The 21447-nt window shown below is 33.6% G+C and overlaps 1 protein-coding gene across 4 annotated transcripts; it reads left to right on the top strand.

Annotated features, from left to right (window-relative positions):
• The first annotated feature begins 36 nt into the window (after positions 1–36).
• LOC117411381 (pre-mRNA-processing factor 40 homolog A-like) lies at positions 37–21447 on the top strand. 4 transcript variants are annotated; one of them, XM_034018811.3, is made up of 26 exons: positions 37–148; positions 1502–1639; positions 1835–1918; positions 3099–3129; positions 3229–3251; positions 3698–3772; positions 6165–6275; positions 6606–6726; positions 6914–6938; positions 7527–7730; positions 8508–8625; positions 9314–9378; positions 9505–9669; positions 11476–11584; positions 11692–11842; positions 12370–12503; positions 12929–13043; positions 15421–15512; positions 16319–16435; positions 16886–17023; positions 17284–17379; positions 17471–17557; positions 17665–17758; positions 18176–18237; positions 19326–19565; positions 20681–21447. In XM_034018811.3, the coding sequence occupies exons 1-26, from the start codon at positions 146–148 to the stop codon at positions 20768–20770; spliced, it is 2688 nt and encodes an 895-aa protein (XP_033874702.3). In that variant the 5' UTR covers positions 37–145; the 3' UTR covers positions 20771–21447. The 4 variants fall into 4 exon arrangements, with proteins under 4 accessions (XP_033874702.3, XP_058888319.1, XP_033874692.3 ...); XM_059032336.1 differs by lacking the exon at positions 20681–21447 and adding an exon at positions 19968–20658 and having other exon boundaries at positions 15400–15512; XM_034018801.3 differs by having other exon boundaries at positions 38–148; positions 15400–15512.

The following is a 21447-nucleotide window of genomic DNA, read 5'->3' on the forward strand; positions in this document are numbered from 1 at the left end:
TTTAAAGTCTGGTTGAGCCACACAATGAAAAAACTAACAACAGTTCTGCTTTTTACCTTTGCCCTTTGAACTCTGGGCGAACGAGCCTATCGGATTGTAGCTTGTTGCGGGGTGGTGAAGTAGGGTCGACGAGTACACAGGCAACATGGTGAGTAAAGTTTGCTGGTAGTTTTTAAAGGATTTTACATTAATTTCAAGTATAAAAAGGTGCATTTTACGTAAGAGTGATTTTAGACGAGCAAGTGAATGTTCAGAAAAGCTTAACCGTTTAGCTGACCTGTAATATGGAGGTTGAGATAGCGACATGAAGTTGCGCGGTGATGCGAAATGTATTGATTAGTCAGGACCTGTTTCTTCTCCATGAGCCTTTGATTTAATCCTCGGTGTTTTGAACGCGAAATTGTTTTGTTGTAACCTATATTCTTCTGTTCTATTTATTGGGTATTGGAAACCTGTTTGTAAATTATACATAATAAAAGTACTGAATATGTAGTGTTTTTCTCAATTGTTATCTTAACGAAATGTTGTATTTCCGCGGTTCCAGGTTGGCAAAGACAGAGGGCCTCTCATACGATAACCAATTTTCTTGGGTTTCTTGTTCATGCAGTTAGCACTCTTAAACACTTTAGTTCAGTATTAATTTATTTGTTTATTTATTACAGTTCAATTTGCAAGCAACTGCCACTCTGCCTTGTTATCAAACCATACTATCATTACTTCGATTAAAATAAGTTAACTGAAAAATAGGAAAATTCAAGCAATGTTCTTGAAATAAGTACATATTTAAGAAGGCAATTCCACTTCAGAATTGAACATTAAGAATTAAAAAAAAAAAAATCTCCATTCAAAATGCTATTCAGAAAGCTTATACTGCTGTGTGCAAGCTACTGTATTCAGATATTACTGTATGCAGATATATGATATTTAAAAAAAAAAACTAAAAAAAACAGTAATATTGGAACAATGTTAACAGGCTGTTTGACATACCGGTAATTACATAATAATACTTATGCATTTCTCCTCCACAACTAAGTTTCTTCCAAATTTCTGATCAACATACTTTTAAAATCTAGTATTGCATGGATTTTTCTTTTTCTAAATCTGTTGCAATACATTGTTTGATAACCTTCCAGAAATGAATGAATTTTATATATATATATATATATATATATATATATATATATATATATATATATAATATATAAGTTCAAGTAACGTGACCAACCCAAAGTGACTGGAATGCAAGATTATGGAATGTTTCAACATAGCATGCTACATTTTCCCTAATTGCCTTAAGTTCACATGCACTTTGTAACTGAATTTTCATGTTTGTAGCAGTCCTTGACATGTGATAATAATGGCCAAAGCCAAGCGTCCTCTTATACAGGCTTTCTACCTTCAGTAAGTGCCACCATTTGCACGTTGTTACAAGTGGCTTTTATTTCTGTCTGTATGGAAGTTATTAAATATACAAGTATATATTTGTTTTGTTTTTTTAAAGATGGGACCACCTGGGATGCCACCTCATTTTCCTCCAATGGGGATGCCACCCATGGGTCAGAGACCTCCAAACATGTCCCCAATGCCTCCTGGTATGATGCCACCAATGATGCCTCCTATGGGAGGACCAATGGGACAGGTAAAAAAATATAAAATAAAACTCACTGTTCAGTCAAGTAGGCACCTAGTTTATGTGTTTGTAGGCTTTACTTCATCAAAACACTAGAGGGTACAGTGGCAGTTCATTACCAGCGCAATGCCTTTTTGTAGTTTGTCACAAAGTATTAGTGCAAATGAGTGTATCAGATGAATATTTCATGATGCCCTTTAATAGATGCCAGGCATGATGCCGCCAATGATGCCAGGAATGATGATGCCGCCTCATATGCCAGCTGCTCCAATGCAACCTACAGGACCGGTAACTAACTGTGTTTTAATAATAGATTTATGTGCCACTTAATGTGTCATATTTGGGTTTTAAAATTTTATTTAAGAGATAAGCAACAATAGATTGTCTTTTTACCAGGCCCAATCCTCCTCCTCTTACTGGATATTTAAATAAAACAGAACAAAACTGCATCACCCTTGATCCAACCATCGTTGTAAACTGAACACTAGTAAAGACATTAAAAAAGCAATCAGAAAGGATTAACTTCATCTCTGTCCTTGTCACATTCAATATTATACAATAACTTAAACTGGAGCTTTTCATCTTTTTTGGGTGGCACAGCAAGCAGTTCAATAGACTTTTGTGTTCTTCACCTCTGGTAGCCAAGGTTCAGATCCAGCACAGGACCTTAATGCATAGCTCTCTCTAAAAGTCCATGACTGATTTGACAGCGAAAGCTTTCACGGTGCCTGCCAGCATAGTTCGAGACTCTGGGTGTGCAAGTATTCAGAACATTTGAGTAATTCCTCTAATATGTTTTAGGAATTTAAATAAAACCTGTTGAAAATATGTTAATTACAAAACAAAAGCTTGTCTAGTTTGCCCTTGTCATCATCATTGTTGAGTACCAATCAGTAACAATCTGACAGTTTGATTTAACGTAGAACCTGTCAAGGTGAAAAACTAAACTGCAGTTATTTGGCTTACCTTTTATCGATTTTGATGTAAAATCATTTAGATTTCGCATCCTGTTTTTCACTTTGCTCACTTCCATTTCAATGCTGAAGTTCAATGCCATTGATTTGTACTCGTGTATAGATGAGGGCATCTATTCTTGTGATTAACACCTTTTTAAATACCCTCCAGCAAAAAACATGTTAAAGGAAGTTGCTATGAATTTCTGAGTATCTGTACACCCCTATGTCTTGTTTTGGGCAAAAGAACATTTTTTTTTTTACCCATGAGTACTAATATGTATTTCTAGTTCTTTATACTGTTGATTTGTTAAGAAAAAGTTGTATTAAAGACAACCAAAAGCAACACAATTATTAAATAAACTACACCTTTACCTCTAATGGATCACCTCATTATTTTCGTTGTCACTTTCTGTGCTGAAAACTGTCGAGGACATTGATACTGAGTTGTATTTATTTTCTAAACTATATTTCCTTTTTTTTTTTTTTTTTTTTTTTTTTTTTTTTTTTAACAGCCTGGTGTAAACGTTTCAGATGCTACCGTAGGTAGGGATCATTTTTAATTGACCTTTTAGTTACAATGTCTAAATTGTATTGAATTTGACAGCATGGGTTACAATTTTCTTTTTATTCCCCCCACCTCAGCTTCATCAGTGCCTGGAACTTTGGTAAGTAAAAGTAATAGAGAACAGTGTGTTGGTTGTTTTTTTATTGTTGTATATTTTCATATTGGCCTTTACCAGGTACCTTTGAGTATTGTTTTTTGTTTTAGGCTTTGGTGCTTGCCTTTAAAAATGGATACCAATTAAAGGCTAAACATGTATTTATAAGAGAGACATTTTCTTGGTAGTTTTGAAGTACGTCACTGTTTTGGTAACACATATCAGCAGGGTTGGGGTTCCATTTCAATTCCATTTCCTTTTAAAATCAATTTCCAATTCCTTCAAAGGAATTTATATTTTAGAGACATAACCTGTTGTGGAATTAACTTTTTTACAAGATAATAGGTTGTTTCCTTTTCATTTTTCATACAGCTTACTGTGTGCAATACAAAATGCAAGGACAAAGTCTTAAGAGGATATAACTTGCAATTTAATAATTTGTCTTTAATTAGGCCACAAATCCTGCAGTTTCTGCAGTTCTACAAGGTGCCTCGGCCAGCAGCTCACCACAAGACGACCAACCAAAGGTTAAACAATTTTCTAAATTGTTGCTAAATAAAAATGATATTTTAAGGGACTGTTAGATCCTGTCAGATAGAAGACATTATCTTGAATAAATAGCACAAGAATTGAAACAGTTGGTCAAACTTGAAACAGATACACCTTGAACGATTGCATTAACACAGTTTAAAGGAGTGTTAACCAAACATTGAGGGGGAAAAAAAGATGATTTATTTGTCGAATATTTTTTTTTTTTTTATATAAATTGAAAAAGAGAACCAGTGATATATCTAGTGCTCATCTGGTTTTAAAAACCTTGGTTTGCACTCCTTTATAAGAGCATAAAAAAGAAAAGGAAATTTAGAGTTTTATAAAGAAATGCATACTGTTTTTAATATTGAACATTAGATATTGAACATTTATATATAAAATAAATATATAAAATTGGGGGTGGACAAATCACTACTATGTGTGGTAGACCGATGGGCTACCAAAAGGTAAACTATGGTAGCCCACCACAAATTTTGGTAGCCCAAATTTTTCAGTAGATAAACATTTCCATTTAACGCTATGCACCACTAAAAAAAAATGTAGACAGCTACAATTGTAAGGTGGTTAAGTTCAGAAAAGAAATCCGACAGCACTTCTGAGGGCCAGTAATAAAACAGGTTTTTTTAACCATATACAACCAGATACTGCCAAAGGTTGCTAACAACCTAGTTTCTGTTACTATTTCTACCAAACAATAACAAGCTAATACTAGTTTTTTTTAATATAAAATGTAGGGAATTATGTTTGACCGCATCATCTGCATTATTTTCCCAGACTTTATCAGTCCTGGGGACTCTCAGTCTGGGTTTTTGATCCAACCAATATGTCCTAATTAGTTTTAAAATATTCACTGCGTAACAAATTAAAAACAATCATATTCTGGGTCCTAAATGGACTGTGGGAATTATTGTGCACTTGTAGTAGTAGTAGTGTTTTTATTATTCCTCACCTGTGCCACTTATAGAGCCTAGCCCCACCTTTTACCAGTTTTCATTAGCTAAACAATTTCGTACCATTTACTTTTATTTTTTTAAATATTCATAAAAATATCTATAAAGCACATAAATATAAAAAGGATTAGTTAATTTCTTTACCCTGTGCACTCACACTCCCAGTATCCGCTGCGCATTATCAGTAACTAAACTCTGCAAGTGTTATGTCTTGAAAGCAAATGCATTATTATACAATCAATATATTAATGTTTTAAGTGCGTGATACATATTTAAATACTATGCAGTACACATATGTTTAGTCTCTTCAGCTCTGAAGACTTGTGTAACCTATTTAAATACAGTTATGTTAAATGCACGTCATGCTGCGGGATTCTTTGCGACATCTATTGACCATATTCCGCTGTTAATGTAATGTTGTACTTGTATTGATTCAGGACGATGCAAGGGTTCCAATAATGGAGGTTTTATTTATTTTCTCAAATCGGAACACAGCGTAGTTTACACAAAACAAGTATATGTAATGCAAGGAGTATATCTTGCTGCTCTGTCTCTCTCTCGCTTTTCCTGTTTATCCGTTTTTGCCACATCCATTTTTTCTAACTTTATTATTCACCGGTCTTTCTTTGGCAAACACAACAGTCCAAAACGAAACTTAAAGGTGCAGTCCTCCAAATCTGAACTGATACATAAATGTGAATGTTTCAGTCTTACATTAACATGGTATCCAAGCAAAGCATTGCGAGTAATGTTTTTGTCATACTGATTCAATTTTGTACTTTGCACCTACGCATTTTGGAGTGCGTATGCTTTTTCTTAGCAAATCTACTTTTGTTAAAAATAAAAAATGTTTACGGTTTTCTGGGGTACACCGCTCACAATACTTTAGTTATTTGTGTATTTATCTTTAAGTAAAGGCTACTTATTTGATGTTTTGGTGAGAAACTTTATCTGCGCAATAACTTCAGGTAAAGCATTCTGTATTGCAAGCCACACCGTGGTTATTAATGGATAACTAAGAGTTATCACTGACAATGGATGTTATGTTTTCTTTCCGATTTAGTTCACGAAAAGAATAGTCGTCGCGGTTCTTATTATTGAGGTGTACTTGCTGCTAATGCAAAGGTTCTTTTAAACGTTGTCTTTATTACGCCGGCCAGAGACCCGTGCTTACAATTGCATTGTCATATTTGCTACATTTTCTTTAAATTCTCAAATTAATAATCAATATCCGGGTAGTAAAAAGAGACCCAGGACGGGTAATTTAAAACCTGACGGGTACCCGGGTCAACCTATGATTTTATTTGTTATATATAATATTTTTTTTGCTTTGTTGATGCACTATCAATTTAGTGTGGCTCCTGATTGCGGCTGAGCAATTTCTCTATGTTTTTAGTAACTATTTTATATCCGACAGAAATCTTTGTGGACTGAGCACAAGTCTCCTGATGGAAGGACATACTTCTACAATACAGAAACTAAACAGTCCTCTTGGGAAAAGCCAGATGAACTTAAATCACCTGCTGAGGTAACTACTTGTGTTAAAAGCTAACCCTTCTACTGTAAAGTGTAGAATTGTGAATTCTGTGGGAACTGGGGGTTGAATATTAATTTGAAGGATATTTGAATGCCTGATTTTAAGTATGTTGCTGCGTTTATTGATCAGATGAGAAATCAACCTGTTAAAATATGCATGCATTTCGAAATCATCTTAGAGCAATTAAGGAATATACTGCAATTCGATTTTTTTTATTTTCAATTCATAAACATTGTTACATCTGTTTAATATATTTATAAACAGTGTGCAAGCACATGACATTTAAATACCAATTATTTGTTTTTTTTTTTTGTCTTAAAGCAAATGTTGTCAAAGTGTCCTTGGAAAGAATTCAAGTCAGATACAGGAAAGCCTTATTATTATAACTCTCAAACAAAGGAGTCTCGCTGGACAAAACCTAAAGAGCTCGAGGATCTTGAAGGTAAAATGTTGGAGAATTTAAAGTTCCATTTAAAAGTTTAAGGTGGTTGTTTTTTTTTTCAGTCTTAAATTGAATTGGTTGTACAGACATTGTAATATACAGTTAACAGATAAATGACTGCATTGACATGCACATCAGTTTTATGGTCCTGTACTCTGTAATAATGGAGTAATTATTTGTTTTGCAGCTATGATCAAGGCTGAAGAAAATGGGTATGTTTCACACACAGCTTTCTTGTTCTGATACTGTGTCTGTTTCTATAAAAGACAGTCAAGTTCACAGTATTTAATTTGTCTAAAGATCATCACAAGTAATTTTATCTGAAACACACACATACTTGGTGTAAAAAGATACGTTTTCAGCCCATAATGCAGGAGAAATTGTCTAAATACAGAAAAGGATTGGATGATTAAGGAATGGAAAGTCAGTTTGCTATTGAAACTCAATACAAAAGAAACCGGAGATGAATGATACAGACTTGTCAGCGGCCCAGTGTTAGCTTTATACATCATGGTTATACAATAATGTATGCTTCCAGACTTTAAGTCACTTCGTTTAGTAATATTTGCATTAATCTACACTGATAAGTGATTGAAGTACTTGCAGCTAAAACATAACCTTTACCTTTTTTATGACTTGTTACATTTTAGTATTTTATCCATTTTTATTCAGGATACAACAGCAGAGGTAGTTGGTATAATATCCTGGGGGCATGGCTCATTAGTTTTAAAAAGTGTTCTAAAGAAGACGTTTACATAAACAGATTATATTTGCTGGCAACTAATTCTATTTTTTAATAGGGCTTCAGATGTTTCAGCAGCCTCCGTGCCTGCTTCAGTAGCTGTTCCAGACATCACTCATGCATCTGCTGCAGAGACTGAGGCCACAGTCCCAGTTGTCGGTGAAGAACAACCAGTCCAAACTCCTGTCCAGGCACAAGAGGAACCCACAGAAGCCACTTTGAATTCAGTCGAGGAGGCTCCTAATCAAGAGGTTCCAGTGAAGTATGTAGATGATGGCACTTTATTTGTTTTGTGACCATTACTATTTCTTAACAGACCTACAGTAAATAAACAACTCACTGGTGGGGGCTGGGTCGGTCGAGTTCTTAAACACCCTTATATTGTCGTTTGTGCTTTATGATATATATTTAGAGCTTGAAGTTTTCCATTTTAACCGATAAGTGAAAAAATACCTCCGAAGACCTATTTCAAAGATTCAGTTTACATTTTTTTTAAAACGATTAAGCATGGGTTTTGGCAACATGTTTTAAATAATGTCAATCATGCACCACTCTTCTATATAAAGAAATGGCTTTCAGAAGGTGGGCAGTGTGGAAAGACATTGCTACTGACCACTCATCAATTTTGTACACTATGTAAAATCGTGTCAAAGCATAATTTGCTTAGCAACGGTCTTAACGACCATTAACCCAAACAAACCAGCAGTATGGCATCGCCAGTGACTTTATGGAGTTGCGTTTTTATTCTGTGATGATCCGTTAATCATTAAACAGTTTTAGGGCCTTATCGAGCACTATATTCTGTGCATTTTTGAATACTGACTTTGGATACTGTGTTAATTCTGGAAAGTCTTCTCTTTTGGCAAATGATATTTTCAGAATCCTATCGTTCTGAATGAAAATACTACTTCTGTTGAAAATAGTACTGTACCAACTACAGTACACCTAAATGGAAGTCTACTTATTTTAAAACAGTCTTTGTTTTGATAACATACATTTTAATATATATTTATATGATGAATCCTTGTTTTCTGTTTAGTTTTTTTGCCAGTGATGCTGTTAAAAAGGAAGAGAGGCCGGAACTAGTCAAGAAAGTATACAAGTGGAACACTAAAGAAGAAGCCAAACAAGCATTCAAAGAACTGTTAAAAGAAAAGGTACGCGTCAAAAATATCAGTACTATTTTGGTAGTAAATGCGTACATCTTTTTTATTATTGTATGCAACAGTATATTTAGGGACATTGCATGATTAAAAAAAGAGCCGATCAAGTTCCTTTTATTACTACATTGCAGAATCAGGTTTTGTCTCCAAGTACATGTTATACACCAATGTGTAACCATTAAGCTGTCTCCTTGTTACAGTGCACCTAGTGGATATAAGAAATAATGTGGTATTTCGTCTATGTATTTCTTACATAGCTCATTAGAATGTAAAATAAAATGTGTAGACATGATGCTAATGCTGTGAGTTTAGTAAAGACCCTAACCTGTTTTATTTTTAATTCGCTAATGGACTGGTCCAGATTTTTTCTTTCTATAAAGTGCTAGACTAAAGCCGATTAGAACAGAGGCATGAGACTTTCCAGTGAGATGCACCTTAAAGTTAGATAATACATTCGTCCTTGACTTGGAGACCAGTTACTCTGGTGGAAAGGGCAGTTATGTAAATAGTTCTTATGTTAGCAATTATTTGATGATAAAAAGTGGCAAGAAAATAGTGTGGTGAAAAAAAATAATTAGACCAACTGTATAGACAGTGGAGTTAGGTAGAAATTGTAAAGCAAATGTTTTTTTATTCAACATAATTACTTACCTTTGAACATACTATTTATTTTTCTTTGTAGGGTGTTTCATCCAATGCCTCTTGGGAACAAGCTATGAAAATGATTATCAATGACCCTAGATATAGGTAGGTATACTTCTGCTTTATTTATATGTATATTTGTGTGTGTATTTAAATTGAGCACAAACCTATGTGTTAATATCCGTAATGTGGATTGGTGCTTATGTGACTTTTTTATGCTTTCCAACAAAGTGCATTGCCTAAGCTGAGTGAGAAGAAACAAGCCTTCAATGCTTACAAGGTACAGACTGAAAAAGAAGAAAAGGAAGAAGCTAGAATTAAATACAAGGAGGCCAAAGAAACATATCAGAGATATCTGGAAAATCATGAGAAAATGACATCAACTACAAGATACAAGTAAGTATGCGGTCATGACATTAAGGCTAAATATGACCTTATTTAAAGGCCACCCTATATGATAAAGCATATACACAAATGATCCCATGTGATTATTATTATTATTTCTTTTGTAATAAAAATAACAGAAAACAAAAAATGATTAAATACACAGTCTAGGTTTTATTTTTAAACTCAATTTGAGGATAACTGACCCACTCTTCCAGAAGAAATGTAAATATATCTGCACCAGATAAACTGAATGCTGCAAGCTTAAGGTTGTAGGATCTAGAAACATTTGGAGTGCAGTCTTTGTTATGAGAGTTTGGGAACTATGTTTTGTGTAATTCCTGTGGACATTTTCAATGAAGCCTTGAAACCTTATCAGAACTCTTTGTACAGATTTATGTTTTTTTATTCATGAAATGTTACTTTAATCCTTTTTGACAGTGGTTTCTTCCCTATAGCAAGGGAATCTGTCTGCTGGTATTCCCCTATCCTTTAGTTCTGCTTTATAGATAGATCTATGCAATGTAGTTTAATATTAACATGACATGATTGAAGATTATATTACAAATATAATTAAACATTTATATTAAAATCAATTTATCTCCAGTTAATTTGTAGAAGGACTCAATTTCTTTTTTTCATACATTACCCCTCTACCCCTATCATAATGTATAGCATGAAAACCTGATTTAACATATAATATTATTAACATATAATGATATTTCTGATGTGTGCAGTTTTTCTGTAACTGTCTTAAATATTCTAATTGCAGTAACTTTAGTGTACAGTTTCTGTTCTGTTTTATCCCCCTTAGACTCGAGGGTCCCGTTAGTATTTTTTATTTTTTTTCCCCCCAATAAATTGGTATTTTCTTGACCTTAAGCCTTAGGTGAGTTGAATGATGTGTCACTACATTTCTTCATTCACTTTCTTAGGCAAGATATCCCTTTAAAATCAGGGGTAGGTAACCTTGGCTCTTCCAAATCATTCCACTGCCGGACTTTGTTCTAGCCAGACCCTTCATTATTTAATTATTTTGCCTCATTGTTGATTAAATGATATGACTGTCACTGATGCAAATCTGGTTTGTCTTTTGATTTATATATAGCAGTGATTCCATCGGCTATACCCAAAACCCTCAAGGTTTAAAACATATTTTGGAGCTATCTGTTGGGACAGCCTGGTCTACAAAAGAGAAATATATTTCCCAGTAGTTTAATGCCACCTTGTGGAATGCTTGTTCAACTGAACAATCCAGTCCTAACCTGAGTGTTTCTTGTGACAGAACCCACTCAGTGTTTACAAGAAGCACATTACTTTCCTGTGCTGTATTTGCTGTAGTCATTAGTACAATATTGTTTTGCAACAAAAATTCCTGATTTTTTTGGCATTTTGTTATTCACCCATTATAGGTAAATAAACAAGGGAATTATTTTTTAAAACTCACAATGCAATGCAATTCTTAAACTTTTTATTTATTTATTTATTTATTTATTAATTAATTTTTATATATGTAGAAATATAACGCTGAGATATGGACACACCTGTGGTTACAAAATGTATTTCATGTAAACTTCTGTTCTACAACACTTTATTTATAACATATATTTAGGTTTATATTATCAGTACTTAAGGTTACATAACGTATTCCTAGATTAGTACCGTTGTCTGTGAAACCAGCAGCAAGATTAATAAATACCATGAATTAAAATTGCCTTGTACACAAACTATTCGGAAATTCTTTGGAATTATTTATTTAGGAACGATGGCTAATTTAACTGCTGTTGGTAAAATATTTTGTTTTGTTTTTCCTATCAGGAAAGCTGAACAGATGTTTGGCGAGATGGAGGTATGGACAGCAGTTCCTGAGCGTGATAGATTGGAAATCTATGAAGATGTCTTGTTTTACCTTGCAAAAAAAGAAAAGGTGAGTTTAAAACATAAAATTGTCATTGTGTGCTTCTAATGAATGAGAACAAGGAAGATTAAAAATGAATTGAAGCAAACAACTAACTTTTTTTTTTTTGGTTTTAGGAACAAGCCAAACAGCTGAGAAAAAGAAATTGGGAAGCCCTGAAGAACATTTTGGATAACATGGCTAATGTAACGTACAGGACAACCTGGTCAGAGGCACAGCAGTATCTTCTGGACAACCCTACATTTGCAGAGGATGAAGAATTGCAGAGTAGGTTGAAATGAATTAACCACAACTAATGTTTGTGCTTGGTTCCAGGTCCTTTAACCCTAATCAGTGGACTCTTTATTATCAACATCCCACAATAAATAATTATAATAAAAATACAATACAAAATTAATAACTTGTTTTATTCCTTTTAGAAAAAAGTACAAAACCTTAGTAAATCTGAGCCTTGATCTCACTTTAAATTAACACATTATAAAGCTCATGTTGTAAAATGTAAAAATATACATTACTTTAAATGCCTAAGTCAGATATTGTAGTAATACATTTAGACAAACAATGATTTTACAGACCCTGATTAGTACTAGACTACTTTACCTAAAATGAAATGTTAGTTCAAGATCCGTGATAAGGGAATGTGAAACCAGCCATATCGATGGTTTATATGTTAAAATCTCATCTAAGTTTGTCTAAATGTATTGCCAAGTTTCTTTTTAATGCTACTGTACTAAAAAGCTAAGATTGTACAGCAAAGATAAAGCAGTGCATATTCTTGTGCTTTTGTTCACTAGATATGGATAAGGAGGATGCATTAATTTGCTTTGAAGAACATATAAGAGCCTTGGAGAAGGAAGAGGAGGAAGAAAAACAAAAATCTTTACTAAGGGAAAGAAGGAGGCATCGTAAAAACAGAGAGTCGTTTCAAGTAAGTCCAATTAGTATGCAAACCTAATGACAATAGAAAATTGATTAATCAAGAAAGAGCTTTTCGCATGTAATTGAAGCTTGACCTGAGCCAACTGTTGAAATACAAAATTAATTTATGTGCAATGTTATTTGTAGGGCAAATAAGAAATATTTAAGATTGAATGAGATTAACTGAATGGGTTTCAGCTGTGTAAAAGGACAGTAACTCAGTTGTTAATACGATTGTAAATGTATTAAATCATTTTTCAGTAAACCATTTTTCTAGAAATAAGAACTTCTTGTTTCCTCTTCATTTAGTCAATCGTGTTCAGTTGAAGATTGGATTGTAAACTGTAGACGGAGACAGACGCAGTTTGCATTAGTTGGTGGTCTTCTGGGTGCCATGAAAATAATTGCTGTTTCTCTTTTGGTTTTTTTTTAAAGAAATTTTTGGATGAGTTACATGATCATGGACAACTACATTCAATGTCTGCATGGATGGAAATGTATCCTACGGTTAGCTCCAACATAAGATTTGCCAACATGCTGGGACAACCTGGTAAGGGAACTGTTTTGCACAGGACTTGTAGGTAGTTGATTAACGCATTAGTTTATACAAAAAAAGCTCTATTTAACACTAGAACCGCCACGCGACCCATACATTTTTAAACTGCTTCATTATGAAAATGAAAGACATACTGTTGGATACAACTGATAAGGTTTATTCATGAACAGAAACACTATTTAAATGGAAAATTAAACATAAAAGGCTTTATTTTCAAAATGAGCGCATATACAGCATGACTACAAACAGTGAAAAAATAATATACAAATTTCAAAAGAAACGGGTATGTACATATACCTGTGTACAGGTGTAAACGGGTATATGTACACACAACTATAAAACCGAAATCATGGTTTCTAATACTACATAAAAAGAAAATATAATACTACTTCCGGTATGACGACTGCATTGTATTCTATGGGGGAGCGTACGCATCTGCCAACTGATCCAGGATCCAGGAGCTGTGTTGTAAACACAGACTCTGTTCCAATTGTTGTTGTCTCCAGGTACATTGAAAAATAAGCAACTAGGCTTTCACTGAGTTTGCAATTTGACAAATCCGCAATCCTAGCAATCTCTGTCTCGTAGTCTACAAACAAAGAAAGACTTGAAATAAAAAAAACAAAAAAACACGTGTGCTAGGAGGAGGGGGCGTGTCTTGTTTGCTGCATTTACAAAAAAAATAGAATATCTTAAGTTATTAAAAAAAAAAAAAAAATTGTAATTAATGCATGGGTCACATTGACCCACGTGGCGGTTTTAGGTAGAACTGTTTATAACTTTATAATTTTTGCGATTCTGGCTATCAAATGCCGTCTGGATATTTTAATTCATATTTAGGAAAAGTCAAAAATGGACATACACATACGATTTACAACAGAAGAGTAATTAACATTTTCAATCCAAAATGGGCCAAATTGACCCGCATGGCGGTTCTAGTGTTAATAATAAATACATGTTTGGATTTAGTCTTTATCTGCAGCAGTAGAGTAATCAAAATGCAATATAAAACAGTTTATCGAGGGTCTCTTCACATGAGACAGTGGTGCTGCTAATTTAAACAAGCATGTTGGTTATTATTATTATTATTATTTATTTCTTAGCAGACGCCCTTATCCAGAGCGACTTACAATTGTTACAAGATATCACATTATTTTTACATACAATTACATTATTTAACAACATTATTTTTACATACAATTACCCATTTATACAGTTCGGTTTTTACTGGAGCAATCTAGGTAAAGTACCTTGCTCAAGGGTACAGCAGCAGTGTCCCCCATCTGGGATTGAACCCACGACCCTCCGGTCAGGAGTCCAGAGCATTAACCACTACTCCACACTGCTGTTAGTTTTATATATATATATATAAAAAAGCTAATATATATATATATATATATATATAAACTAATATATATATATATATATATATATATATATTAGTTTATTATTATTATTATTATTATTATTATTATTATTTATTTCTTAGCAGACGCCCTTATCCAGGGCGACTTACAATTGTTACAAGATTATACAAGATTACTCATATTATACAGATATCGCATTATTTTTACATACAATTACCCATTTATACAGTTGGGTTTTTACTGGAGCAATCTAGGTAAAGTACCTTGCTCAAGGGTACAACAGCAGTGTCCCCCACTGGGGATTGAACCCACAACCTTCCGTTCAAGAGTCCAGAGCCCTAACCACTACTCCACACTGCTGCCCTAATATATATTAGTTTTTTTATATATATATATATGTATATGTTATGTATAAAACACAATAATATATTTTAGCTCAAAGAGCCAGCTGCCCAACGTTTCGATATGTTGTACATATCTTTCTCAAAGGAGCCTGTGAGGCTTCTTTGAGAAAGATATGTACAACATATCGAAACGTTGAGCAGCTGGCTCTTTGAGCTAAAAATATATATATATAATATAATATAATATATATAAATATATAAAGATTAATGTCTGGTTTCACAGACTGCTAAAGTAACATTGCTTAGTTCAAGATCGGGGTCTGTGAAACTAGCTGTAAGTGTTTTATAGTTATTACTGAACTGCAATGCATTTTTGTAAGAAGTTCAAATAAACAAACATTTTTACATTGTTAAACATATAACTTGATTGTGACAAGTTGGCCTAGTAAAGATTATCTGTTGAAATTGCCAAACACCATATAACCTGTCATCAAAAGTTCATTCAAGAGGCATCATTTGTATTGAATGACAGGGTTCATTGTACATTTTTACTAAACGGTTACAAATGTGCTTTTAATGCTACTGGCTGTAAACCTGTATTACGTGTACAGATACTTCAATAACATTTTTTTATCTTAGTTTTTGGTGTGTATTCTGTAGGTTCGACACCTCTGGATCTTTTTAAGTTTTACGTTGAAGATTTGAAGGCCCGATATCATGATGAAAAAAGAATCATCAAAGACATTCTTAAGGTAAAACAATGCTTGTAAACATCATGTTGTGAGGTTATTTATTGAGGTTAATATCATTTTTTTTTTCCTTATGCACGAATTAAGAAATATTATTATCATAATAACTTCAGTTATGCAGGCTATTTAGCCCATCAGTGCTTTTCCTGTGCATTCTAGATGACTGATCCCAGAACTTCGTAAAGTATTAAAATGTCTCCATGCCATTTACAATTGTTTTTCACTGGTCTCGCTACCTAAGACAGCTTTGGTGGATATTGTAATTAGCTTTTGTAACAACATTTTTAAATCTAGGTGTTCAACATTTGTCACTGACCAAAATGTATTATTATTAGTGGTGCAATCAGGAACCTAATTTCTTTATTGATTGATCACATACACATTTATTGACAATAATTGATCCATCAGAACAAACATTAGGATTTTTATCAGAAGATCTAATAACGCTGCTATGCATAATATTTAAACGGCAAGGCACAACTTGCAATCAAATGAACACTTGATTTAACAAAGTATAAGTTCCCAAAGTACTTAACATCTGAAAAGAATGTGTGCAACCTCACCATATAATAATAATTATTATTGTTGTTAACGTGTTATGGGTGGATGATCAATAGTCGACACTTTGGTAGTTTTGTTGCAACTCGAATTATTATGTTTTACCCAACTAAATGTGCCACGTATCACTTTGAGTCCACTAAATCTGGGGTATTCATCTTCAAGCTCAAATTTACCATAACTGCAAAACCTAGCTGATTAATTTTATATCAAATGATTTTCTTTTGTTTCTATGTTCTCTGCATAAACAGGACAAAGGATTTACAGTTGAAGTCAATACTACTTTTGAAGACTTTGGGACTGTTATCAGCTCTGATAAAAGAGCCACAACTTTGGATGCTGGAAACATCAAACTTGCCTTCAACAGTGTAAGCTGATCATGAATTACATAATATATAAAAGTTGGTATATGGTAATTTTATTCAAAGAAAAATATGTTGTGTTTGTTTCTATGACCTATTTCTATTTCAACAACATATACTTTATCGTAACAATGTAAATGCATTAGGTGTTCAGTTAAATGGTTCATATTTCTGCAAAAGATTTTTTACCACTTAATTAGTCATTTAGGTTTCCATTATAATGGAAGAATCCATTGACACCATGTGCATTTTCAATTTTATCAAGCAAAACCTTGTTTCTAAAAGTCTACACTCGTTATATAAACTTGGTCTGTGTATGTACCCTTTATATATACATAGTTGGTTCTGTTGGCTGTTACGCTTTTATTTAGTTGGATATTAAGCCTTATGCCTTAAGTGTTTTTTCTACTTGACTTGGATGGATATTTATAGAAACCAAATATTTATCTTGCATAGTTGTTGGAGAAAGCAGAAGCTCGAGAGCGGGAAAGAGAAAAAGAAGAAACCCGAAAGATGAAGAGGAAGGAAGCTGCCTTTAAAAGCATGCTAAAGCAGGCTGCTCCCCCACTCGAACATGATTCGACATGGGATAGTGTAAGTTTAAAAAAAAAACAACAAATAAAACAAATTCCAAAGTGAAGTGCTAGAATGTTTCTGCTTTTAATGTATCAAATTAGGTGACTGACATGAGTAATCTTTACCAATAGCCAGCAGAATTCATCATTGTATAGTCTTGCATGAAGACACAATTACAAAAATAGATACCAGATGTTTACAAATAGCATTAACATTGAGTTTTTTGATTAGTGAATTGAAGCGAATCCACTATTGACTTAGTTTTAATTTGTATCCAGGTTCGAGATAGATTCCTGAAAGAATCTGCCTTTGAAGACATTACATTAGAATCTGAAAGAAAAAGGATATTCAAGGACTTCGTACATGTTCTAGAGGTAAAAAAAAAAATGAAAAAAAATTGTGTACTTAAAGAATACATCGTTTTTATATTAAATGTATGTATTTTTATTTATTTATTTTGGACAGCATGAGTGTCAACATCATCATTCAAAGAACAAGAAGCACTCCAAAAAGTCAAAAAAGCACCACAGAAAGCGATCCCGCTCTCGTTCGGTAAGGTCTAATTGTGGATAATTTTACTATCATACTGTTTAATAAAATATATGAACTTTACTTTAGTTGAATAACTAACTTTTTGATGTATATGTATGTATATACAGGGCTCCGATTCAGAGGACGACGACTACCATTCCAAGAAAAAGAAACGATCGCCATCTAGATCTGCATCTGAGCGTTCTTCTAGTGCAGAAACAGGTTAGCGTTCAGTACATTTAAACCAACTATTGGCATAACACTAAGCCCCTTAAAGTTTAGCTTTTCATGTTCTCCAAACGTATTCCTTTTCACATGTGTGAAGTGAGTTTTTCTTGCCACAAGCTATGTTACCTTCCTATGTTAGTTAATAAGTCTCCAGCTGAGCCATACACTTACATTCTGTGGTGGGGGTGTGTGTGTGTCTATATATATATATATATATATATATATATATATATATATATATATATATGGGAAACGTAAGTGCAAACATCAAATTTACTTAGGATAAATAGACTTTTAGGCCAAAGACAATAAACAAAAGATAAATATCAGAACAAGAATGAGGAACAAGAACCTATTTTACACCTCTAATGTTGTTTACGTGAGTGTCACCCTTTTCTCGTTTGCCTACAGAGCACAGTTATAAGAAATCTAAAAAGCACAAGAAAAAGGGCAAAAAGAGGAGACACAAGTCTGTAAGTATTATTTTTTTCTTCGTTTTTATATTCAACCCTGCGCACTTTTTAAAAAGTATTCTTATATGTGCTTTTCTAGAAAGAAAGAAAAAAAAAGCCAATATGTATTATATACTGGATTCTGCTGTGTCAGCACCCAGGTTGTCAAGGCAAAAGTGTGTGTGGTTGGGGGCGTTGGGCGTTGACTTGGCAGGGATGAAATTACAGGCATTATTCATAGGGGGTATTTAACATTATGCAGATAAATTTACATTTACAATTAGGCATGCTTAAAATTCAAAGGTAGATCATAGCACAGAGTCACGCTACAGAATCAAGAAGTGCAGTTAACATATTTAATGACTGGTGAAATACATTTCAAAGCTGCTGCAGTATGTCCACTGTGTTGTCATTTTAAATAAAGGGCTTTACATAATCTCTGCCAGTAAGAAATTAGTGTCCAGTGTACAAAATAATAAATTAACATCCAAAGTAGCACTGTAGTATTAATGTTCAATACAAAAAAAATGGTGCCCGAGGTATACGCTCTTGCAGTGTATAAAAAAAAATAAATAAAAAAAGATTCCAAAATATGGATTGTAGCTTAACAGAAATCAATCAGACTACAGTCTGTATCATCTGATCCGAAACAGCCAAACTCCACATCTTCGTTATCTGAACCGAAGATAACCCTAACCCTGACCCTGAATCGTTCCGTGCATAGGGTCTTCTAGGCAGTTTCTTTCTATTCTATGCACATTTGTGCATGGTTATTAAAACCAGAAATTAATAGTGAATTTTACTTTCAGCTAAAAGTTGGGGTGGGGTGATCATTCAAACCGAGGCCTTTGGATCTGCAGAATCCAATATTTGTGTCTTTCTTTAAATTAATAACTACTGAGTAAAAAATGTAATTCACAGAGAGGAAGAGCTCAAATAACCCCAATTAAGACAACAGTAAAACCCAGAATGTCTCAAATTGCTATCGTTTCCATCCTTGGTTTCGACTTTTCTTTTTGGATGTGTGTTTTTTTTTTTTCTTTTTAAACACTAAATGCATCTTAAAATGAAATGTCTGATTGCCCAGTGTTTAATTCCTTTCTTTAAAGGCATCCCCAGAATCCGATGCTGACAAGGACAGGAAAGTGCGGGATCGTGACAGAGACCGGGAGAGGGAGAGGGAGAGGGAGAAGGAGAAGGAGAAGGAGAAGGAGAGAGACAGAGACAGAGACAGGGACAGGGAGAGGGAGAGGGAAAAGGAGAAGGAGAAGGAGAGTGAGAAATCCAGAGGCAAGTCCCGAGCTGAATCCAAGCAAAAATCTCCAAAAAGAAAAAGGGAGAAGGAAGAAGTAAGTGGTTTTTGTACTTTTTTTAAAGAAAAAAAAGGCTCTTGGTTATATTTGGTGACTAATTTAAGGCATTAGCCAAAGGTTTGTCTAGAAAGCTGTCAGTTTATCCATAACAGAAGTTAACCCGCATTACATTTTTGTGTTTTAACAATTTTTTCACCATAGAAAATCTTTGCATGTTAAAACACAAAAATGTGTGTGTATGTATGTTGATCACTAAAGCATTCTTAACTCCATTCTTTATTCTTCTCTACCTAGTGTAAATAAAATATTCTCCAAGTAGCTGATCTAGCATAATAGTCCACTATATACACCATGTAATTTTAGGAAGGAAATCCTTATTTGCCAATGTATTACTAATTTTCACATGATAACTTAACGGTCCACTTATGCCTATTACAGCAACTATAACTCCCAGGTCAGACGGCAGGGCGTTCAGTGGAACACCGTGAAGATGGAAGGAAAGGGCATTACACAATTATTGTACACATAAAGAAGAATGATATTGCCAGAACTTTGATTTATCACTTTGCATAGAGATGGGAAATATGCTTCATAATTTTGCAGGGTGTATATTTAAAACAAAAATTTGGTTTTTGAAAAATCTCTTATTTTACCCTTTTTTTTGTAGTAATAATTTCTAGAATATGTAGTGACCTAAGAAATTGGCCATGATGATGTGTAATAAATAACAGACCTCATCCTGTTTTTTACTAAAATGTACTCTGGAGATTTAATCATAGAGACATTAGGACATAACGTTTTTTGGCATTAGAAGAAAGTTAATACAGTTGTTTGTTGTAGTTCTAGCCCTTCTGGTTTTAGGAACAGTCAGTCAGTAATTCAGAATATTACACGTGCGTCACCTTTTTCAGGCAAAAAGGGAAATGCTTGTCCATCTTAAGAGGTCAGCTTTAAATTCATTGACCATTGTTTCACATTGAAAAAAATAGTTAGATGGTGCTTTTTAGAGCATGTTAATTGGTATTATTGTGTGTGTTTTTCAAAAGTAGATAAATAAACCAGGCAATGCAAAATAACTGTTGAAGTGATTTGTAATTCTTTTACTTTTTCATCTGAATCCTTCACTTACTGTGCAAGTGTTTCCTCTCCAGGGTGGATGGGACACATCAGGCAGTGAGTTGAGTGAAGGAGAACTAGAAAAACGAAGGAGAACTCTTCTGGAACAACTGGATGCACCATAATTATTTTGATTCTTTTTGGTTCAGGCAAACTTGATGTATCATTTTTGAATTCCTTGTATTTTTATTATTTGGATTTTAAGATTGTGCCATCAAACGTGATAGTTTCTCCAAAAAATGGAATTTGATAGAAAGAATGCATACACCTAGTACAAAATAAGTTGTAACATTTCTTTACACCGGGGGGGGGATTTGTGTTTTTTAAATGTCTGGGGCTTTCTTTGTCTTGTTGAGTTTACTAATAATAAACTTAGAACTATGTAAGCAGGCAACATTATTTGCAGTTAAAACAACTTGCGAATTGAAACTTTTGTACATTTTTAATCCAACATTAAATCTGATTTCCCAAGGAATTTATCAAATATTATTGCTTCAATTCAAGTTTTAACATTGATAGATGCATACAATTTAAACAATTTCCCTTGTGTGTACTAGTATAATGTTTGTATAGTGTTTTCTGCAAATTGCACTCTGGTTAATTTCAGAACCACTTAAAGTACGATACTAACCCCCCTTTGCCTCTTGTGTTGAATTTTTGTTACATGTTTATAAAAACATATTCCCTTACCAGTAGTTGTCAAAATCCATATATACTGTACTTCAGGGTAGGATATTTAATTGAGCTGTTGGTTTAATGCAATGAGTAAACTGCAATTAAACTTTAATTTTGTTTTTCCTAA

The sequence above is a fragment of the Acipenser ruthenus genome, chromosome 10, assembly GCF_902713425.1.
Source record: "Acipenser ruthenus chromosome 10, fAciRut3.2 maternal haplotype, whole genome shotgun sequence".
Lineage (NCBI taxonomy): Eukaryota > Metazoa > Chordata > Actinopteri > Acipenseriformes > Acipenseridae > Acipenser > Acipenser ruthenus.

Coding starts and splice junctions, on each gene's coding strand:
- LOC117411381 (XM_034018801.3), top strand. Junction 11,585..11,691: donor ACCTTGCAAAAAAAGAAAAG/GTGAGTTTAAAA, acceptor TTTTGGTTTTAG/GAACAAGCCAAACAGCTGAG. Junction 19,566..20,680: donor GAAAAAGGGAGAAGGAAGAA/GTAAGTGGTTTT, acceptor TTTCCTCTCCAG/GGTGGATGGGACACATCAGG.